Consider the following 16,816-nt stretch of genomic DNA (forward strand, 5'->3'; position numbering starts at 1 on the left):
CTCTTCCCCCTCCTCACTCATCCCAACTTGCACTATCTGTCTGTCTGGCCCTGCTGGCTTCCTTGATCTCTCCTCCAGAAATGTGGATTGTCTCACTTACTTGAGCCACCTGGATTGGCCGGCTGAAGAGGAATCTATAACACCAGCAGGTATTTTACTAGCTCTTTGCTCACATTCCAGACCGTGGCTGCCCCACCAGGAAAGGGAGAAACCAGTGAAATCATAGCAGTGGATGAGCAGGGGAATGTGGTAAGAGGTGAGGAGCAAGAAGCAGTGGAAGTTGCTTGGAGGAGATCAGGACAAACAATTCACAGCTAAAATAAGTCCATTGGTTTCAACAGGCCTGCTCTACGTAGGACCCAATCTGGATCTGACCCCGCATAAAGAAGCCTGAATGCCCTAGGGAAAAAAGCACATGTGTGAAATCATAACACTTTCATCAAAATACAGAAATGAAATTCCAATTCAACACCTAGAAAGGAATAATTTCATCCTGACATTTTCCCACGAGCAGTTTCTCGACCAACAATGTGCCTTTGAAAACATCCTCATTACATGCCATGAAATGGTCTCCAGCTTGTGAAACCCCACCAAAATATCCTGCCCACAACAGCCTTGCTCAGATCTTCTAAGTTCAAGGCTGTGATTTCCTTTATGGAATTGCTCCATCTCATGTTTGGCCTTCCTTTTCTACTTCAGCCTTCAACTTCGCTTAGCATGTTTACTTTCTCCAGTGAGTCTTGCCTTCCCATGATGTAAAAATCTTGCTTGGTGTATGTGTAACCTGAAGATCACTTTATTTTAGACATTAAGGGCAAATCCCTAGATGTTCTTGAGTCCATCTGGTAGCTATAGGATTCTTCAGAAGCCCAGCAATGGGGTCACTGCTCAGATTGACAGCTGAGAACAGAGAAACAAGGCAGAGGAAAAAAAGGGGGGCATACTGGGAGTGAAGGGAGCTGGGGTCAATTTCTATAGGCACCCCAGCCCCCCCCCCCCTTTCCTGGCACTTTATCCAGGCAGTCAGAAAGAGCCCTTGGGAGAAAACACCTGGAGCGTGTTTCACTCCAGCAACTGGAGCAACAGACTTGCACCCTAAGCTAGCAAACCAATGTACCAGCCTACTGAGGGCCAGTCTGCATGATCAAACAGCCTGTCCTGGTTGATTTAAACCAGGATGGGCTGCAGCACATGCAGATGAACACTTTGAACATTCACACTGCAAGCATGGCTTGTCGCGTCACCTGTCCTAGGGTTCTACAAAGGGTTGTTCAGATGATATGACAAACCACGATTGCAGCTTGAATATTCAGATTTTGCCCACGACACACTGCAACCTACCAGGGCTTAAAATTATTTATTTATTTATTTTTCAATGTAAATCCTGCCTTTTTCCTACAAGGGGCTCAAGGCAGCTTACATCATTCTCCTCTTCCATCTCATCCCCACAACAACAACCCTGTGGGGTAGGTTGGGCTGAGAGTCTGCCACTGGCCCAAGGTCACCCAGTTGGTTCCATGGCCGAGCGGGGACTCGAACCCAGATCGGCTGAGTCCCAGACCCATGCTAAGGTATGGTGGACTGCAGTGATCTTCCAAACCGGGACTTTGGCTTCAATCCTGTATTTTCTTGCCTGGGATTACGTTCCATTGAACTCAGAGGAGCTGGCTTTCACGTGTCTACTTGAAAGTAAGCTCTACTGTATTCAGTGGGTCTTTACAATATCTACAGGATTGTACTAATACTTTAGTTGGTCTCTGTGTGTGTAGCACAAGATGGAGTGATAAAGACGAGATTCATATAAATTTTAAAAAAAATTAACCCTTTTATATGTTGTTTTATATGTTGTATTTTAATTGTATTATTTATATTACCTGTTGGTAATTTTATTCTAATGGTTGCCCAGAGAGCATGATGCGAATGGGTGACCTTTAAACAAAGAAAGAACAAAAGAAAGACTAGATTCATATAAATGATTATTAAAGTTGGGGGAATCAAAACTTTTTTTATCAACATGTAAAATTACTCATTTATAAAAGAGGACACTGTGCAGAAAAAGATGTTTTCCATCTAATGTTCATATATTTCTAAAAAGTAAATGGTGCCTGTTATAACAGAGATTTACTTGTGATTTACTTGTGATTGTTCCCTCTATTTTTTAAGTGTCTCTGCTCTTTTCAAGCCTGAGAAAAGAAGCTCAGATGCCCAACCATATGACTAGTTTGGATTTAGATGAGAACGTGTCTGTAATGTGAGTACAACTTTACTTTCGCAAAGTGACCCAAAGATGAAAATGGGGAATCAAGATCCCACAGGCCTCACCTTTCCAGAGGCGTCGGAGGAAACAGGAAAAGCACCCGATGTCTGTCCAACTGGAGCGACGCTGGCATGGCTACAACGGATTGCAGGTGGGCAAGTCAGACGCGAACCGGGTGAGGGGCCACTTCGGGGCTTGCTGATGGAGCCTCAGTTACCGGAAGAGCCCACCCCGTGGGATGACGCCAAGGCCTTCCTGGCCTCCTTCGAGCAGGTGGCCAAGGCCTGCCGGTGGCCCAGGGAAGAGTGGGCGGCCCGGCTCCAACCCGCCCTCACTGGAGAAGCCAAGAAGATCTTTAGAGGCCTGGAAGCCGGAGACCGAGAGGATTATGGGAAAGTGAAGGCAGCCATCTTGCTTGGGGATGCCAACAGCAGGGAGAAGAACCGCCAGTGCTTCAGGTGCTTCTGCTACCAAGAGGCCGAGGGGCCCAGAAGGGCTTGCAGCCGTCTCCGGGAGCTTTGCCAGGGGTGGCTGAAGCCGGAGCAGCAGTCCAAGGAGCAGATCTTGGAGCTGCTGATCCTGGAGCAGTTCCTGGCCATCCTGCCCCCGGAGACACAGAGCTGGGTCAGGGAACGAGGCCCAGAGACTTGTTCTCAGGCAGTGGCCTTGGCTGAGGATTTCCTGTTAAGGCTGCAGGAGGCTGAAGAGCAGGAAAAGCAGGTGAGACAACTGATTGTGATGCTTGCGAATGGCTCAGTAGCTCTTGCTCTGTGGGGGGCACGGTATTGTGTCTTCTTTTGCCTCTTAAAATCGTTTTCTTTGCCCAGTCTTTGTCATTGGCCATAGGAATTAAAATGTTTGCTTTGAATGGCAGGGGTTCCTGAAGATGGCGGAGCCCTCTTGCGCAAGCTCGGAGATGCCACCGTGGCCGGAGGAGCCCACCCCGTGGGATGATGCCGAGGCCTTCCTGGCCTCCTTCGAGCAAGTGGCCAAGGCCTGCCGGTGGCCCAGAGAAGAGTGGGCAGCCCGGCTCCTGCCAGCCTTCAGCGGAGAAGCCGAGCAGGCCTTTCGGAGCCTGGAGGCCGGAGACAGGGAGGATTATGGGAAGGTGCTGGAGGCCATTTTGCGAGAGGACGCCATCCTCAGAGAGGAGAACCGCCTGCGCTTCAGGCATTTCTGCTATCGGGAAGCCGAGGGGCCAAGGGGGGCTTCTTGGAGACTCCGGGAGCTGTGCCGCCGGTGGCTGAGGGCCGAGCGGCGCTCCACGGAGCAGATTCTCGATCTGCTGGTCCTGGAGCAGTTCCTGGCCGTCCTGCCGCCAGAGATACGGAGCTGGGTGAGGGCGGCTGGGCCACAGAGCTGCTCCCAGGCCGTGGCTGCTGCAGAGGAATTCCTGCTAGGGCAAGGGGAGGCCGAGCGAGAGGGCGAGCAGGTGAGATTGATTTGTGGGGTTTGAGAGTACGTGGCAGGCCAGCGTTTGCGATCTCCGGTCCCAGCAGTGGCGCGTCAGGGCAAGACGGGCTGAGTCTCCCCGAGTGTTACCTGAGTGCCAGACCAACAAGGGGCCAGTAGCAGCACGGCCCACCAGCGATTCGCAGGGCTCTGTCGGGACGTCTCTGTCAGGACGTACATATGCATAGGAAAAATATTGCAATCATTTAAGCAATTGTAATTAAAAATTGAGACCACAAAGGAGGTTGCTTCAGTTCAGGCTTTTGGCACATTTGATGTGTTTACGCCCAATCACAGCTTCTTCTATTTATTGCTTTTGATATCCTTTCTTTAAAAAATACTCTTTAATTGCTAAACACCTTGGTCTTACGAAAAACAATGTTCATTTTAAATAATGGGGGAGTTTTTTTGGTGTCTGGCAAAACTGCTTTTCCTGTCATTTTAATGTTTAATTGATTTTAACTGGGGTTTTAGTATTTCAATTGTTGGATGCTGTGGTATTCTGTTTTATTCTACTTGTTTTTATTATAAGCCATCCCAAGATGCTAGTGGTGGATGGGGCAGAAAAGCTCTTAATTAATTAATTGATTAAATTAATATGATCCTATCGTAGTGCAGACTTTTCTCGTTCTTTTCTTCTACCTCCTCTTTTCCTCTATTGTTCTGTAATGCTCTTGTGGTCTAAAATAATTATGAAACATCACTTAAATAATTTTAAGGCACCATCCTTTGCATCTTTCAGCAGAAAAATGTTCTACTGCTTTCCATTTTCAAGTAATCTTCTAGACAATCTTAAGGTGCCATCCTAGGGTATCTTTAAACAAACAGGTTCCCACAATCCCACAGATGCCTCATTCAGGTGTTGTTGGACTTTTCCCCCCTAAACATGCATCGGATTGTGTCCTAAATTGCATGGTAATTACATTTTTAGACTGCAAAAATGTTGCCACAAAATAGAGGGGTGCAGGGGATAGGAAAAGCCTGCGGTATTATGGGATCAGGTTTTTTTTAAGAAAAATCAGGAAGCATCTGGCGGACAAGAGGGTGCGCATGTCTGAGAGGGGAAGAGAGATCTCCGCAGAGAGCAGCTTCACATTTTCTCTCCATCCTCTCACAGCCTTGTGTCTTCCCCGCTAGCCCCGTTGCTTTCTTCTGATTTCGGCCCTCTCTGTGGTTCCAGGTGACCCTGGAGGTAGCACCTGCAATTCTCTTGGATGCAAGCCAAGCTCCGCCTGACTTGGAACCAGAGGTTTTGTGCGTGATAATCAAGCAGGAGGAAGAGGAGGGAGATGCCAGCCAGATTGGTAAGAAGTTCTTGGATGCTTTGAGATGCCTTTCTGGGTTGAAATCAGCTATGGGTGCTACTGTTTCTGGGGCCAGAAACTGCCTAGAGAGGTGGGGGGCTCTCCCACACTAAAGACATTCAGAAAGAAACTGGACAGCCATCTGAGTGGGATGGTGCAACTTGGTGTCCTGGAACAGCAGTGGGTTGGACCCGATGGCCTTCATGGCCCCTTCCAATTCGACTATTCTATGATTCTGCCCAGAGGGCCTTTGGAGACTGAATAAAGTTAATTCTCACATGATTCTTACCCAAAATCTTCAGGAGGTGCCCCCTTGTGCTGGGGCCTCCAGTGTGGAGCAGCAGGGTACCCACAGATACCTCTCTCGACTCTCATCCAGTTCCCTGACAAGATTTCCATTTTATTTCAAATTCTTAAGATTTTTACAAATTAAACAGAAACAAAAGCAGGCAAGATGTGAAGTGAAGGGCTACCTCTCCAGTGCTCCCTTTATTTTGGATCATAAGAGAGGTTTTTGGAGCTTAGCACCTCTACTGAAAGCAGGGCCTGCATCACCATCTTTCAAGGGTTACAAAACTTTTTTCTTTATTCCAGAAGAAAATGCGTACAAGTCTGAGAATGAGGAGGAGTCAGTCAAGGTGTCTGTGGAAGGACTGGCACACCCAGAGGTGGAAGAGACTTGTGGCAACAAATGCCTTGTGTGTGGGAAGAACTTTGGCTGTAAATCAGATCTTAACAGACATCAAAGAACCCACACAGGGGAGAAACCCTTTAGATGCTTTGAGTGTGGAAAGAGCTTTAGTCGGGGTGATTACCTTATTTTGCATCAAAGACTTCACAGAGGGGAGAAGCCATATAAATGCTCAGAGTGTGGGAAAGGCTTCTACCGAAGCACACGCCTTATTTCACATAAAAGAATCCACATAGCGGAGAAACTATATAAATGTTCAGGCTGCAGCAAGAGCTTTTGTGATCAAGCGAAGCTAATGCAACACAGACGGATAAAGCACACAAGTGAGCGACCACACAAATGTTCAGAGTGTGGAAAGAGCTTTAATCGGAGCACACACCTTACTAGACATCAAAGAGTTCACACAGGAAAGATACTATATAAATGTTTAGAGTGTGAAAAAAGCTTCAGCTGTAGCAAACATCTTATTTCACATCAAAGAATTCACACAGGAGAGAAGCCCTATAAATGCCTGGCATGTGGGAAGAGTTTTAATTTCAGTGGAAACCTCACTTCACACCTAAGAATGCATACGGGAGAGAAGCCATATGAGTGCCTGGAGTGTGGAAAGAGTTTTAGTCGGAGTGCACATCTTACTTTACATCAAAGAACCCACACTGGGGAGAAACCATATAACTGCTTGGAATGTGGAAAGAGCTTTAGTCAGAGCAGTAACCTTACTTCCCATCAAAGAATCCACACAGGGGAGAAACCATATAAATGCTCAGTGTGTGGTAGGTGCTTCTCTCGAGGTGACTCTCTTATTTCCCATCAAAAGACCCACATGGGAGAAATTATATAAATAAAATCATATACAAGTGGAAAGAGCTTTTAACAAAGCACAAAGCTTATTTCACACAGCATTCACATAGAGGATAAATATGTTAACAAATTTTGTGTCATCAGTGCTTTGAATTTGCAAAGTTTTTTTAAAGAATTCACAAACATAGCTGAGAAACAAAATAGACATATTCAAAAAGTTCCTGCTAGTGCTCCACTGTAAAAATGTACGTCACAAATAAAATTTGAAAAGCCTGTATTGTAGAGAAGTGGGACTTTCTCTTGCTCTTCTTTTAACCAAGGTCTTGTGAAAGCCAGGGAGACTCCATATTGTAGCCAAGTGTTACTGCATGATGGTCATTTCAAATCCTTTGTTGCAGCAGCAAACCTTGTGTTCTCGGTAAGGTTCGGCTCTTACGTTTCTGCTCAGAACTGATCCTGGTGAAGCATCATCAAGGAAAGATCTTTGCAGCTGGCAGAGGATGCAAAAAACAGCATTATGAAGCTCAAGGATGTTACTGAAAGAGCTTCAAAAGTGATGCACATTAAACACATTTTACCCATGTCAACATTGCCTCGTTCTTATTGATAGCTGTTTAGGGGGTGATTTGAAGACCCTTACAATTGCACCCAGGCAGAGTTCCAGTTTTGGGGCCCCAAAGATTGATGGTTACTATCATGAAGATCACTTGCCATCACCCACACAGACATGGGTGAAAATGTCAGCTTAATGATGTTGATTTGTTGAAATATCGTTAGATCAGCTTTAATAACCCAACCAATGAAACTGAAACCAAGCTCAAGTCAGTCACACCCCAGCAGTTTGGGTGAATACCGGCTGTTTAATAAGCTGATGCCAGCTGAGCCTCTGCAGGAAAGGCAGTCCATAATTAGGGTGCCACAACTAAGAAAGCCCTGCCTCACAACTCCATTTAATGTACAGTTCTAGCCCTAACTGGGGATGCAGGTGGCACAGTGGCTTAAACTGCTGGGCTGGTTGATCGAAAGGTTGCCGGTTCAAATCTGCACAATGGGGTGAGCTCCTGTTGCTCCGCCCCAGCTCCTGCCAACCCTGCAGTTCGAAAGCATGCAAAGGCAGGTAGATAAAAAGGCACCCCTTCGGTGGGCAGGTAAAAGTGCTCCACGTACTGCGGTGTTTAGTCATGCCGGCCGCATGACCACGGAGACTGTCTGCGGACAAACGCTGGCTCCCTCGGCTAGGAAACAGAGATGAGCACCGCCCCCTAGAGTCAGGAATGGCTGGACTTTAATGTCAAGGGAAAACCTTTCCCTTTGCCTTTAACCCTGAGTTCTGTCATTGACAGTAACCCTGATAGGAATATCTGCTAGAGCTGTTGCTTCCATGTCATCTTCAAGGGCAGCCCCAGGTCAAGAGGATTGCAGTAATCCAAACAAGAAGTCACCATTGTTGGAGATCACTGGAGCTGAGCAATCACAGTCCAGGACAGGCATAGGGGGAAGGCCAACTGAAGTGAGATAAAAATCACTCTGACATTGCCTGAGCCTCTGCTGACAAAACTAAATCTAGGAATACTTCCAAGCTACATAGAAACAGAGTGAGTCAGAAGGGGTCTCCTGGGCCATCTAGTCTGACCCCCAGCTCCAGCCGGCTCTGCTCATGACATGCCCACCATATGTATGTCCAGCCAACATACCTGCTGCTGCAGGGAGGGTGCTAGTCTGTTCAGCATAAGTTGCTTTCCCATCATTCCCCAGAGCAGGGGTCAGCAACTCATGGCTCTGGAGCCGCATGTGGCTCTTTCATCCCTCTGCTGCGGCTGTCGCTCAAAATATGTGTCAAAACCGCCAACGTGCGACACCCGCCAGCATGCGATTTATTGAGCTTTTCAACCCCCGGAAGGCCAACCATGGATAAATCCAAGAAAAGAAAAGTTTTAGGAGAAAACAGAACATTTAATGGTACGTGGGCAGATTCACTGGCTTTCACTGCTGACGAGACTGGTTTACCAGTATGCTCGATATGTGGTGAGAAACTGGCAAGCAACAAAAAGTCGAATGTTGCAAGACATTTCCAGAATAAACACACAGCCTTTGCTGAAAAATATCTGGATGGAGATGAGAGAGAAAAAGCCATTTCGGGACTGATGCGGAAGGTTGATCTGAGCAAAAATCATTTCAAGAAGTGGATTAAGTCTGCAAATTCAACTACATATGCTAGGTTTGTGGCCGCTCAGGAAATAAGTCAGGCACGGGAAGCAGTTCACAGATGGAGATTATATAAAAGAATCTTTCACTGATTTAATAAATGCAACACACTAGTTTTTTCTACATAGCATAAAGGTAAAAATATGCAGATATATGCAGTGTTATCTTCATTTTAGATGTCAAAAGGGTTTTGTGGCTCCTGGTGTTTTCTTAGCTGTGGGAAAGGGGTCCAAATGGCTCCTTGAGTGTTTATGGTTGCTGACTCCTGCTCCAGAGCAATCCACAAAGCTTGCATCTTGGTGTGATTCGGCCAATAGAAACAGTGACTCCTCATCCATTGCAGCTTTTCTTGTGAGTTTCATAAGTGATCCATGGTGCTGAACCTATTCTGGGAAGTGGGTTTACCACCATGGATGGCTCCCATAAAGTTTAAAAGAAAAGCTGCACTGAATAAGGGGCTCCACTAACGTAGGAATTGCCCATCTCCTCTGCATTCAGCTTCAGTTTACTGGCCTTCATCCAGCCCATGGCAGCATCTACATTGATCCAGGACCTGCACAGCTCCATGGGGTCCTGCTTAAAAAAAAAAAAAACATATACAGCGGTATAGAAAAATAAGATGATCCATGAGACCAAAAATAGCAAAGCAAAAATTGGGAGTTGTCTTATGTCTGACATATATAAAGAGCCCAAAATATTAACCTTGTCTTATACACGAGTTGCCTTATACACTGATATATACGGGGTTTTTTCTGAAACATACTTCCTGGTCGCTTGTTCCATATGTTATTACCTCACCTTATAAGCCAATATAATTGGTATTTCTGGTTGCTTGTTCCACATGTTATTTTTTTTTGCCTTATATGCCAATATATATGGAACTTTTCTAAAACATAGTTTCTGATCCCTTGGCCACATGTTATTACCATATATAAGAGAACCCATGAAAACAGTCCAAAATATTGACCTCGTCTTATACAAGAGTTGCCTTACATGAGGGTATATATATATATGGTAGATAGACCTGGGTAGCATCAGTCTATTTGATGCCCTCATCCAGAAGATTCATAGAGATGGTAGAACAGTGTGGGGGCACCAAGAAATCCTGGGGTACCCCTCACCCCATAGCTGCTGGAACACCACAACTCAGAAGTGCCAAACCTGCTGCCATTTTGCCCTTTGCCAGCTTGTTATGCCATGACCAATAAATCTGGCAAGTCTTCGGACACACAGAGAAACATATATGCACAGGTGAACAGCCACACACACCACTGCCTGCGTGTCTGGACTCCTCGTAGGGTTATTACTATTAACCCTGCTGCATTTATACCTCACCTTTCTTCCTCCTGCAAGGAACTGTGGTAGTCAATATGCAAAGTTTTCCTCATAGTTCTATCCTCACAACAACGGCCCTGTGCGGTAGGACAGGCTGAGCATCTGTGACTGGCCCAAAGTCACCCAAGCAGCTTCATGGCTGAGCAGGGGCTGAAATGTGGATCTCCTGGGTCCCAGCCTCACACCCTTAAGCACTACACCACACTGGGTTGTGGTTACAAGATCTGTTGTGATTAGCACCTGCAGAAAACCACTGCCTGGTAATTACTGGTAAAATATATGATCTGGCCAGGGCAACATCTTTTTCCTCCTTCTCTTTTCTCCTCCTATATTCTTTATTTACTTATTTTATACTGTTAATTTTAATTTTATGTTATTGTATCTCAGTGTATTTTTTGTATTTTTGTATTTAGTGGTAATTTATTATGTTCTATTGTATTTCAATGTATCTTATTGTGTTGTAAGCCGCCCCCAGGCTTCGGCAAGGGGCGGCATAGAAATGTTATAACAGTAATAATAATAATAATAATACTCCAGATCCAAAATGGAAGGGGAAACAGCATGGAGTTAGGTAAGCTGCCTTGGCTTCTTCACAAGAGGAAAAACGGGGGATATGCATGTTATGTAATAAGAATGTACCACAGGAACTGCAACACCGACAAAACCCACCTGCCCCATAACTGATAATGATCCAATCGCTTTCTTCTTTCTGTCTTCACTCTCCTCTGAGCAAAATATGGGAATGAACAGCTGCGTCAACCAGTCATTCCAGTTCCCAATTGCGCATCCCACAATATTATTTGATTTTATTTATTTCATTTTGTACTGCGCAATAGTCAAATCTCTCTGGGTAGTTCACAACAATTATAGCCATCAATTACAACGCGATAGAATGCAGTGTAAGGGTTTATCAACGGTGTAAGATAAAAATAATAATCAAATGGAACCTACAAGTAGTGCAGAGATTTTAAAAGCAGTAAGGATGCAATCCTAGGCAACTTTATGAAGGAAAAAAAGGACTACAACTCCCATCTATGCTGGCTGAGGAATGCTGGGAGCTGCTGGCCTTTGTTCCATCCAAACAGCCATAGCACTGCAGCCTAACAAATTTAAAAACATGAAAATGGAAAGGCTAAAATGCCTGGAAAGACGAGAAGGCCTTTAGCTGGCTCCAAAATAAGCACAATATAGGTGCCAGGTGAACCCCTGTGGGAAGTTCATTCCACAACCAGGGTACCAACACTAAAAAGGCCCTGTCCTTAGGAACCACTCACCTCGCTTCTTTTGGCAGAAAAGCTTCTGGAGAGCAACCCCAAAAGATGATCTTTGGCGGAGGGTCCTGAGATGTGTGTGTTTATGCATCCCTTCAGCTCCCCAGCAACAGCTTCCTTTCCTTTGGAACCATTTCTCCCCCTCCTTCCCCAATAAATCCTCTCCAGCAAGAAGGCCTGCAAAGTTTCCAGTGCTAAGAAATTTTAAATCCTCTTTTGGGAGGAAGGGGTGGAGCTTGTACACGGCTCTTTGGAGGGGATACCCCTGGGCCTGCACCACCAACTCTCTTCCTTTGCCACGACTCCTCCCAATGCCTTTCTAGGAACTGGGACTTTGCAGAGTTAACTCTTGTGTGTCGTGCATAGGAAATATGCTCAGAAAAGTGGTTTAAATGATTTTTTTCAATCCCACATGGAAATTTAGGATTAAAGCAGCCTGTGTCTCTTTGATTCAAATTGCAAGGCACTTTCTCTGCACCTATTATTTTTATTTAAGTATGTATTTATGGGGCATTATGTATGGGGCATCTCTACATTGCCCCATAGCTAAGCTTCCTGGGCAGTTGAATCATTTGAATCATTATTTAATTCTAATTTTAGGTCTTTGTTTGCATTTAATATGTGTATAACACCTTCTTGGCTAAAAAGCCACCCAGAGGGTGCACAACAATTTAAAATACAAGAAAAATACTATAAAGACCTATATTCAGCAGGGAATATCAAACAGAAACAGTGGCTGGTCACCCAAGGAAATAAATAATATGAGTATATACTACTACTACTACTATTATTAAATATAAATAATAATAAAAAATGGTCACCCTGAAATAAAAATGTTTCCAGGAAGTGCCAGAAACAACACCACATTTGTGTCTGCCTGACTGCCAGTGTCAGGGAGTTCCGTGGAAAAGGGGCCTTTCTCCAGGTCTTGCATGAATCATCTCGTTTAGGCCTCCCCGCTTGGTGCCCACAGTTGTGTCCCACCGTTTTACAAATGAGACCCGAGACCAGTTGGTATTTTTTTAAGAGGAATTTTTTTATTACCAGCACAGGGACCAGCACCCTCACACAAAGATGGGATGAGTGCGGGCGCCCTGTAGAGGGAAAGCGGAGTTTTTTATACCATGTTACAAACAAATGGAAAATTATTATTGGCAACCTAAGCAAGCTAGCATGATACAGAAGTGAGACGGTTTTGCGGTTAGTCTATATTTTGATACAGAAGCGGAGCAGTTTGCAGTTAGCCTATCCTTTTAAGTTTTATGCCTTTGATAAACCTCGCTCATTTTCTGAAGTAACACTCTGTATATGCCTGGGGCAACTGATAAACCTATTAGGCTATTTTAATACATAAAGCCTCCTATTATGCTAACTCAATACACAAAGCCTTCTATTATGCTAGCTTTTGTACACAACTGATATCATTCTATTATGCTAATCTTGTGCCAGGTGAGTCAAGCCTAACACCCACAGTTGGCCTCAGGAGTTGGGCCCCAGATGCCCACAAGATCCCACAAGCATGATAAGGGAGGACAACAGCATCCTCCCACCCATATCCCCCAGCAACTGTAATAAATCAATAAATAAAAATAAATACATAGGCACACTGTCTGCAATGCCAAAGGTTGCAGAAGGATCCTAGGAGCTGCCAGTTCTCCCCTTCCAAAGGCCTGCAGGACCCAGAATGCTCCCTCCGTGCCAGGCCTGTGGGGCACAGCAGAGAGAAGAGGAGAAGTTTGGGGCTCCGCAGGCAGCTTGTTTCCCCACATGGAGCACGAAGACTCTGCCGCTCTCGGGAAGGCCAGCCCTTCCTGTTAGGCTCGACCCACCTGGCACAAGATTAGCATAATAGAATGATATCAGTTGTGTACAAAAGTTAGCATAATAGAAGGCTTTGTGTATTGAGTTAGCATAATAGGAGGCTTTATGTATTAAAATAGCCTAATAGGAGGTTTATCAGTTGCCCCAGGCATATACACAGTGTTACTTCAGAAAATGGGCAAGGTTTATCAAAGGCGTAAAAACTTAAAAGGATAGACTAACCGCAAAACCGTCTCGCTTCTGTATCATGCTAGCTCGCTTAAGGTTGCCAATAATAATTTTCCATTTGTTTGTAACATGGTATAAAAACTCCGCTTTCCCTCTAAGGAGGAGCCGGCACTAATCCCATCCTTGTGTGATAGTGCTGGTCCCTGCGCAGGTAATAAAAAAACTCCTCTTAAAAATACCAACTGGTCTCTAGTCTCATCTGTAAAACCGTGGGACACAACACTTCCTCCAGTGTGGCATCACTGTGAGAAATGAAATGTTACTGTGACAAAGTGCTAAGGTGAAATACAGGAATAGGACAGGATCACTGAAGACTCTTAAGGCCAAAAAGCCTGAGAATCAAAACATGTAAACAGTTGTACTAAGGGAAGTAGTGCTTCGTACCTCAAAGCCCTGAAAAATGCCAGAGGGGGTAAAATTGGGGGACAGTGGTAAAACTGCCACCTTCAGTGGAAGAGAGCAGGCAATTAATTACCTTTTATAACTGGTGGTAAAGGGCCTGAAGAAGGTCTGCTCTTCCTCCCACAAGATTTAAGATGCCAGTTGGCGTCAAATTGGAATTTTCAAGGCCACCTTGACTTGTTGAACTTTTAGAAGCTAGTGCGCATGCTGAATAGGTGCATGAATAGTAACTGACACACCTCTCATAGGTAATGGGCTCATTAGCATGAACATGGGATATGTGCGGGAGGGGGAGCATGTCAAGGGTTCGTATGATGTAGGCGGACGGAGAAGACTGTACCTTCTGAGTAGCCTATGTTGGAAAAGAGGCCTGAATAAATCTTGTTCAAACCTCAGGATAAAAAGGGGTTTTTGGAAAAGAAGCATAGTGCAACTCAGGAATCCATTTAAAAATGTCAAACTATGGATGTTTCTTTCACCCCCACCCCCCGCCCCTGGCTATGCAGAGCAGACAGAAAGAGCAGACAGAAAGAATTTGAGGTCTTTGTTCAAATTCATTCATATTGTAGCTATCTAATCTCTTTTGGAATTTACTGCTTGTCAAGAAGTAGCTATTTGTCATACTGTACTCAGAGTCTCAGTCTTCCTGAATGCAATATAAGAGCTTAGATAGCCCAAATTTACATATGTAAGTAGACCCGGGAGATGGATCCACGCCTCTGGAAATTACTCCACCGATAGAGTCAAAATCGCCTTGTGAGATAGTGTAATCTCATTGTCTGTATGACTGACTGGCATTCCTGTATCTTTTCTGCATATGCTGACCACCTAACTTTATTGTAATACTTGTATTCTGTCCTTAATGGCTCTGTATGGGTGTACGTGACTGAGAGAGTATAAAAATTGCCAGTAGATGGTTTAAAGCTTTGCAGTGAGTTTACCTCTGCCTGCCCGGTAATGCCTTATCGTGAGTGAACCGTGGGGAACCTGGGATATACAATAAAGACACAGAGGTTCATAATGATTGATCTTTCCCACGACCCTGTTTTATTTCCTCTCACAAATTGAGATTTCGGGATTCTGACACCTAGCCAATGGGAGAAAAGAGGAAGGGTCTGCGAGCCGGGAAAAGGGGATGAAAGGCAATGTTTTGTGTGTAAACGGTGCGCTACCTGTGTGGTGGGCGCCCGCTCTTGCAAGAACATATTAAACTGCACTGCTTGGTACTTTGCCTCCATATCGTCACGACTGGGATTTTTACTCCTGACAATCACTTAACAAAGGCTCTCTCCAGCCTCTTCCCCCAGCCGGGAAGTATACAGATTTTTGGCCCAGGAAAAAAATAATCAGATTTGCAGATGGCACAAAACTGCGAGGAACCGCTAACACCCTGGAAGACAAAAATAATATCCAGGGTGACGTAGACAATGTTGGGTGGAAAACTACAGAACAAAATTCAACAGGGACAAATGCCAAGTTCTCCAGCTGGGGCTGTGGGGGAGCCAAAATTCATCAATACAGGATGGGGAATACATGGCTCAGCAGAAATGAAAAAGATCTTGGAGTTGTTGTGGGCAGGAAGCTGACTATGAGCCAGAAGTGTGATGCAGCACAAGAAGGGCAAATGCTAGTTTGGGATGCATAAATAGAAGCATCATTTTCAGAGCAAGAGAGATGCTAGTTCCCCTTTACTCTGCACTCATCAGACCTCATCTGGAATGCTGTATCCAGTTCTGGGCACCAAAATTTAAGAAAGATACAGAAAAATTAGAACAGGTCCAGAGGAGGGCAACAAAAATGATCCAGGTCTTGGAAACTCTGCCCTGTGAGGAGAGACGCAGAGAACTTGGCGTGTTCAGCCTTGAGAAGGGAAGGCTGAGAAGAGACATGATATCCCTCGGCAAGTACCTCAAATTCTGTCACAAAGAGAAAGATTAAAGTCTCTTCTTGCTGATACCAGAGTGGAGGACACAGAAGAATCAAGTCAAGCTGCAACAACCCAGATTTAGGCTGGATATCAGGAAAAGCTTCCTCACTTGTCACAGCAATAGGACAGTGGAACCAGCTGCCCAGAGAGGTGAGGGGCTCTCCCGCACTGGAGACATTCAAGGCGAAACTGGACAGCCAGCTGGTGGGATGGTGTGACTTGGCATCCTGCATTGGACCCCATGGCCTCCTCGGTCCCTTCCCGCCCCACTCTTCTATGAATCTCTCCCATTTTCTTTCTTTGGTGGTGATCTCTTTCTGTCTGACAATAGGACTGTGTCAGATCAGGGCCTGCAAGACTCTACAAGTGGCTGCAGAACCAGGAACGTCCCTGCAAGCGCTTATTTATTTTTGTTATTTATTTGGAACTGTTAGGCTCGACCGGATTGGCACTAGGTTAGCCTAACAGGATTAGCATAACAGGATTAGCATAACAGGATTAGCATAACAGGATGCTTATCAGCTGTCCCAGGCATGCACAGGGCGTTCTCTCAGAAAATGGACAAGGCTTATCAAAGGCGTAAAACTTAAAAAGATAGACTAACCGCAAACCGTTCCGCTTCTGTATCATGCTCGCTTGCTTAGGCTGCCTACGTGACTTTGTAAGCTGCTGCCTACGTGACTTTGTAATTTTCCATTGTTCGCTCACTTGACTGTAATCGATTGTAAAGGTATAAAAACCCCGTTGTTCTTCTGCTCGGGACTGCACTCTTACCAGAGTGTTGGTCCCTGCGCAGGTAATAAACTCCTCTTAAATAATACCAACTGGGCTCTGGTCTCATCGGTAAAACCGTGGGACACGACAGGAACATTTATATGCTTGCGGGGAGCGGCTGCAGGGCAAGGGTGCTGTGCCGCCAGAGGCCCTGCAGGCCAGGCTCAAGGGCCTCTTTGCCACGGCGGGATGAGCTGCCCGGTGAGCCCCCCGTGCCCTGGCTCCTGCATTGCCTTGCCTGAATCCTGGTTCCTGCCCTGCTGCCCTCCTCCCGTCCTTGTCTCCATCCTGCCCCTGCCTTCCCAAGGACCTGTACCCATCCTCCCCAGCCTTGCTTTGCCCCAGCAT

At 45.5% G+C, this 16,816-nt stretch overlaps 1 protein-coding gene across 1 annotated transcript; it reads left to right on the forward strand.

Annotated features, from left to right (window-relative positions):
- The first annotated feature begins 185 nt into the window (after positions 1 to 185).
- On the forward strand, positions 186 to 7,092 carry LOC123035088 (zinc finger and SCAN domain-containing protein 12-like). Its single transcript, XM_044452947.1, has 5 exons — positions 186 to 256; positions 2,164 to 2,977; positions 3,132 to 3,689; positions 4,890 to 5,013; positions 5,608 to 7,092. Exons 2-5 carry the CDS (start codon positions 2,288 to 2,290, stop codon positions 6,543 to 6,545), a joined length of 2,310 nt encoding a protein of 769 aa, XP_044308882.1. The 5' UTR covers positions 186 to 256; positions 2,164 to 2,287; the 3' UTR covers positions 6,546 to 7,092.
- The last annotated feature ends 9,724 nt before the right edge of the window (positions 7,093 to 16,816 follow it).

This window comes from Varanus komodoensis, unplaced genomic scaffold, assembly GCF_004798865.1.
Source record: "Varanus komodoensis strain SLA01 unplaced genomic scaffold, ASM479886v1 scaffold76, whole genome shotgun sequence".
Classification (NCBI taxonomy): domain Eukaryota; kingdom Metazoa; phylum Chordata; class Lepidosauria; order Squamata; family Varanidae; genus Varanus; species Varanus komodoensis.

Coding starts and splice junctions, on each gene's coding strand:
- LOC123035088 (XM_044452947.1), top strand. CDS start 2,288: ATGAAAATGGGGAATCAAGATCCCACAGGCCTCACCTTTCCAGAGGCG. Junction 2,978..3,131: donor CTGAAGAGCAGGAAAAGCAG/GTGAGACAACTG, acceptor TTTGAATGGCAG/GGGTTCCTGAAGATGGCGGA. Junction 5,014..5,607: donor GGGAGATGCCAGCCAGATTG/GTAAGAAGTTCT, acceptor TCTTTATTCCAG/AAGAAAATGCGTACAAGTCT.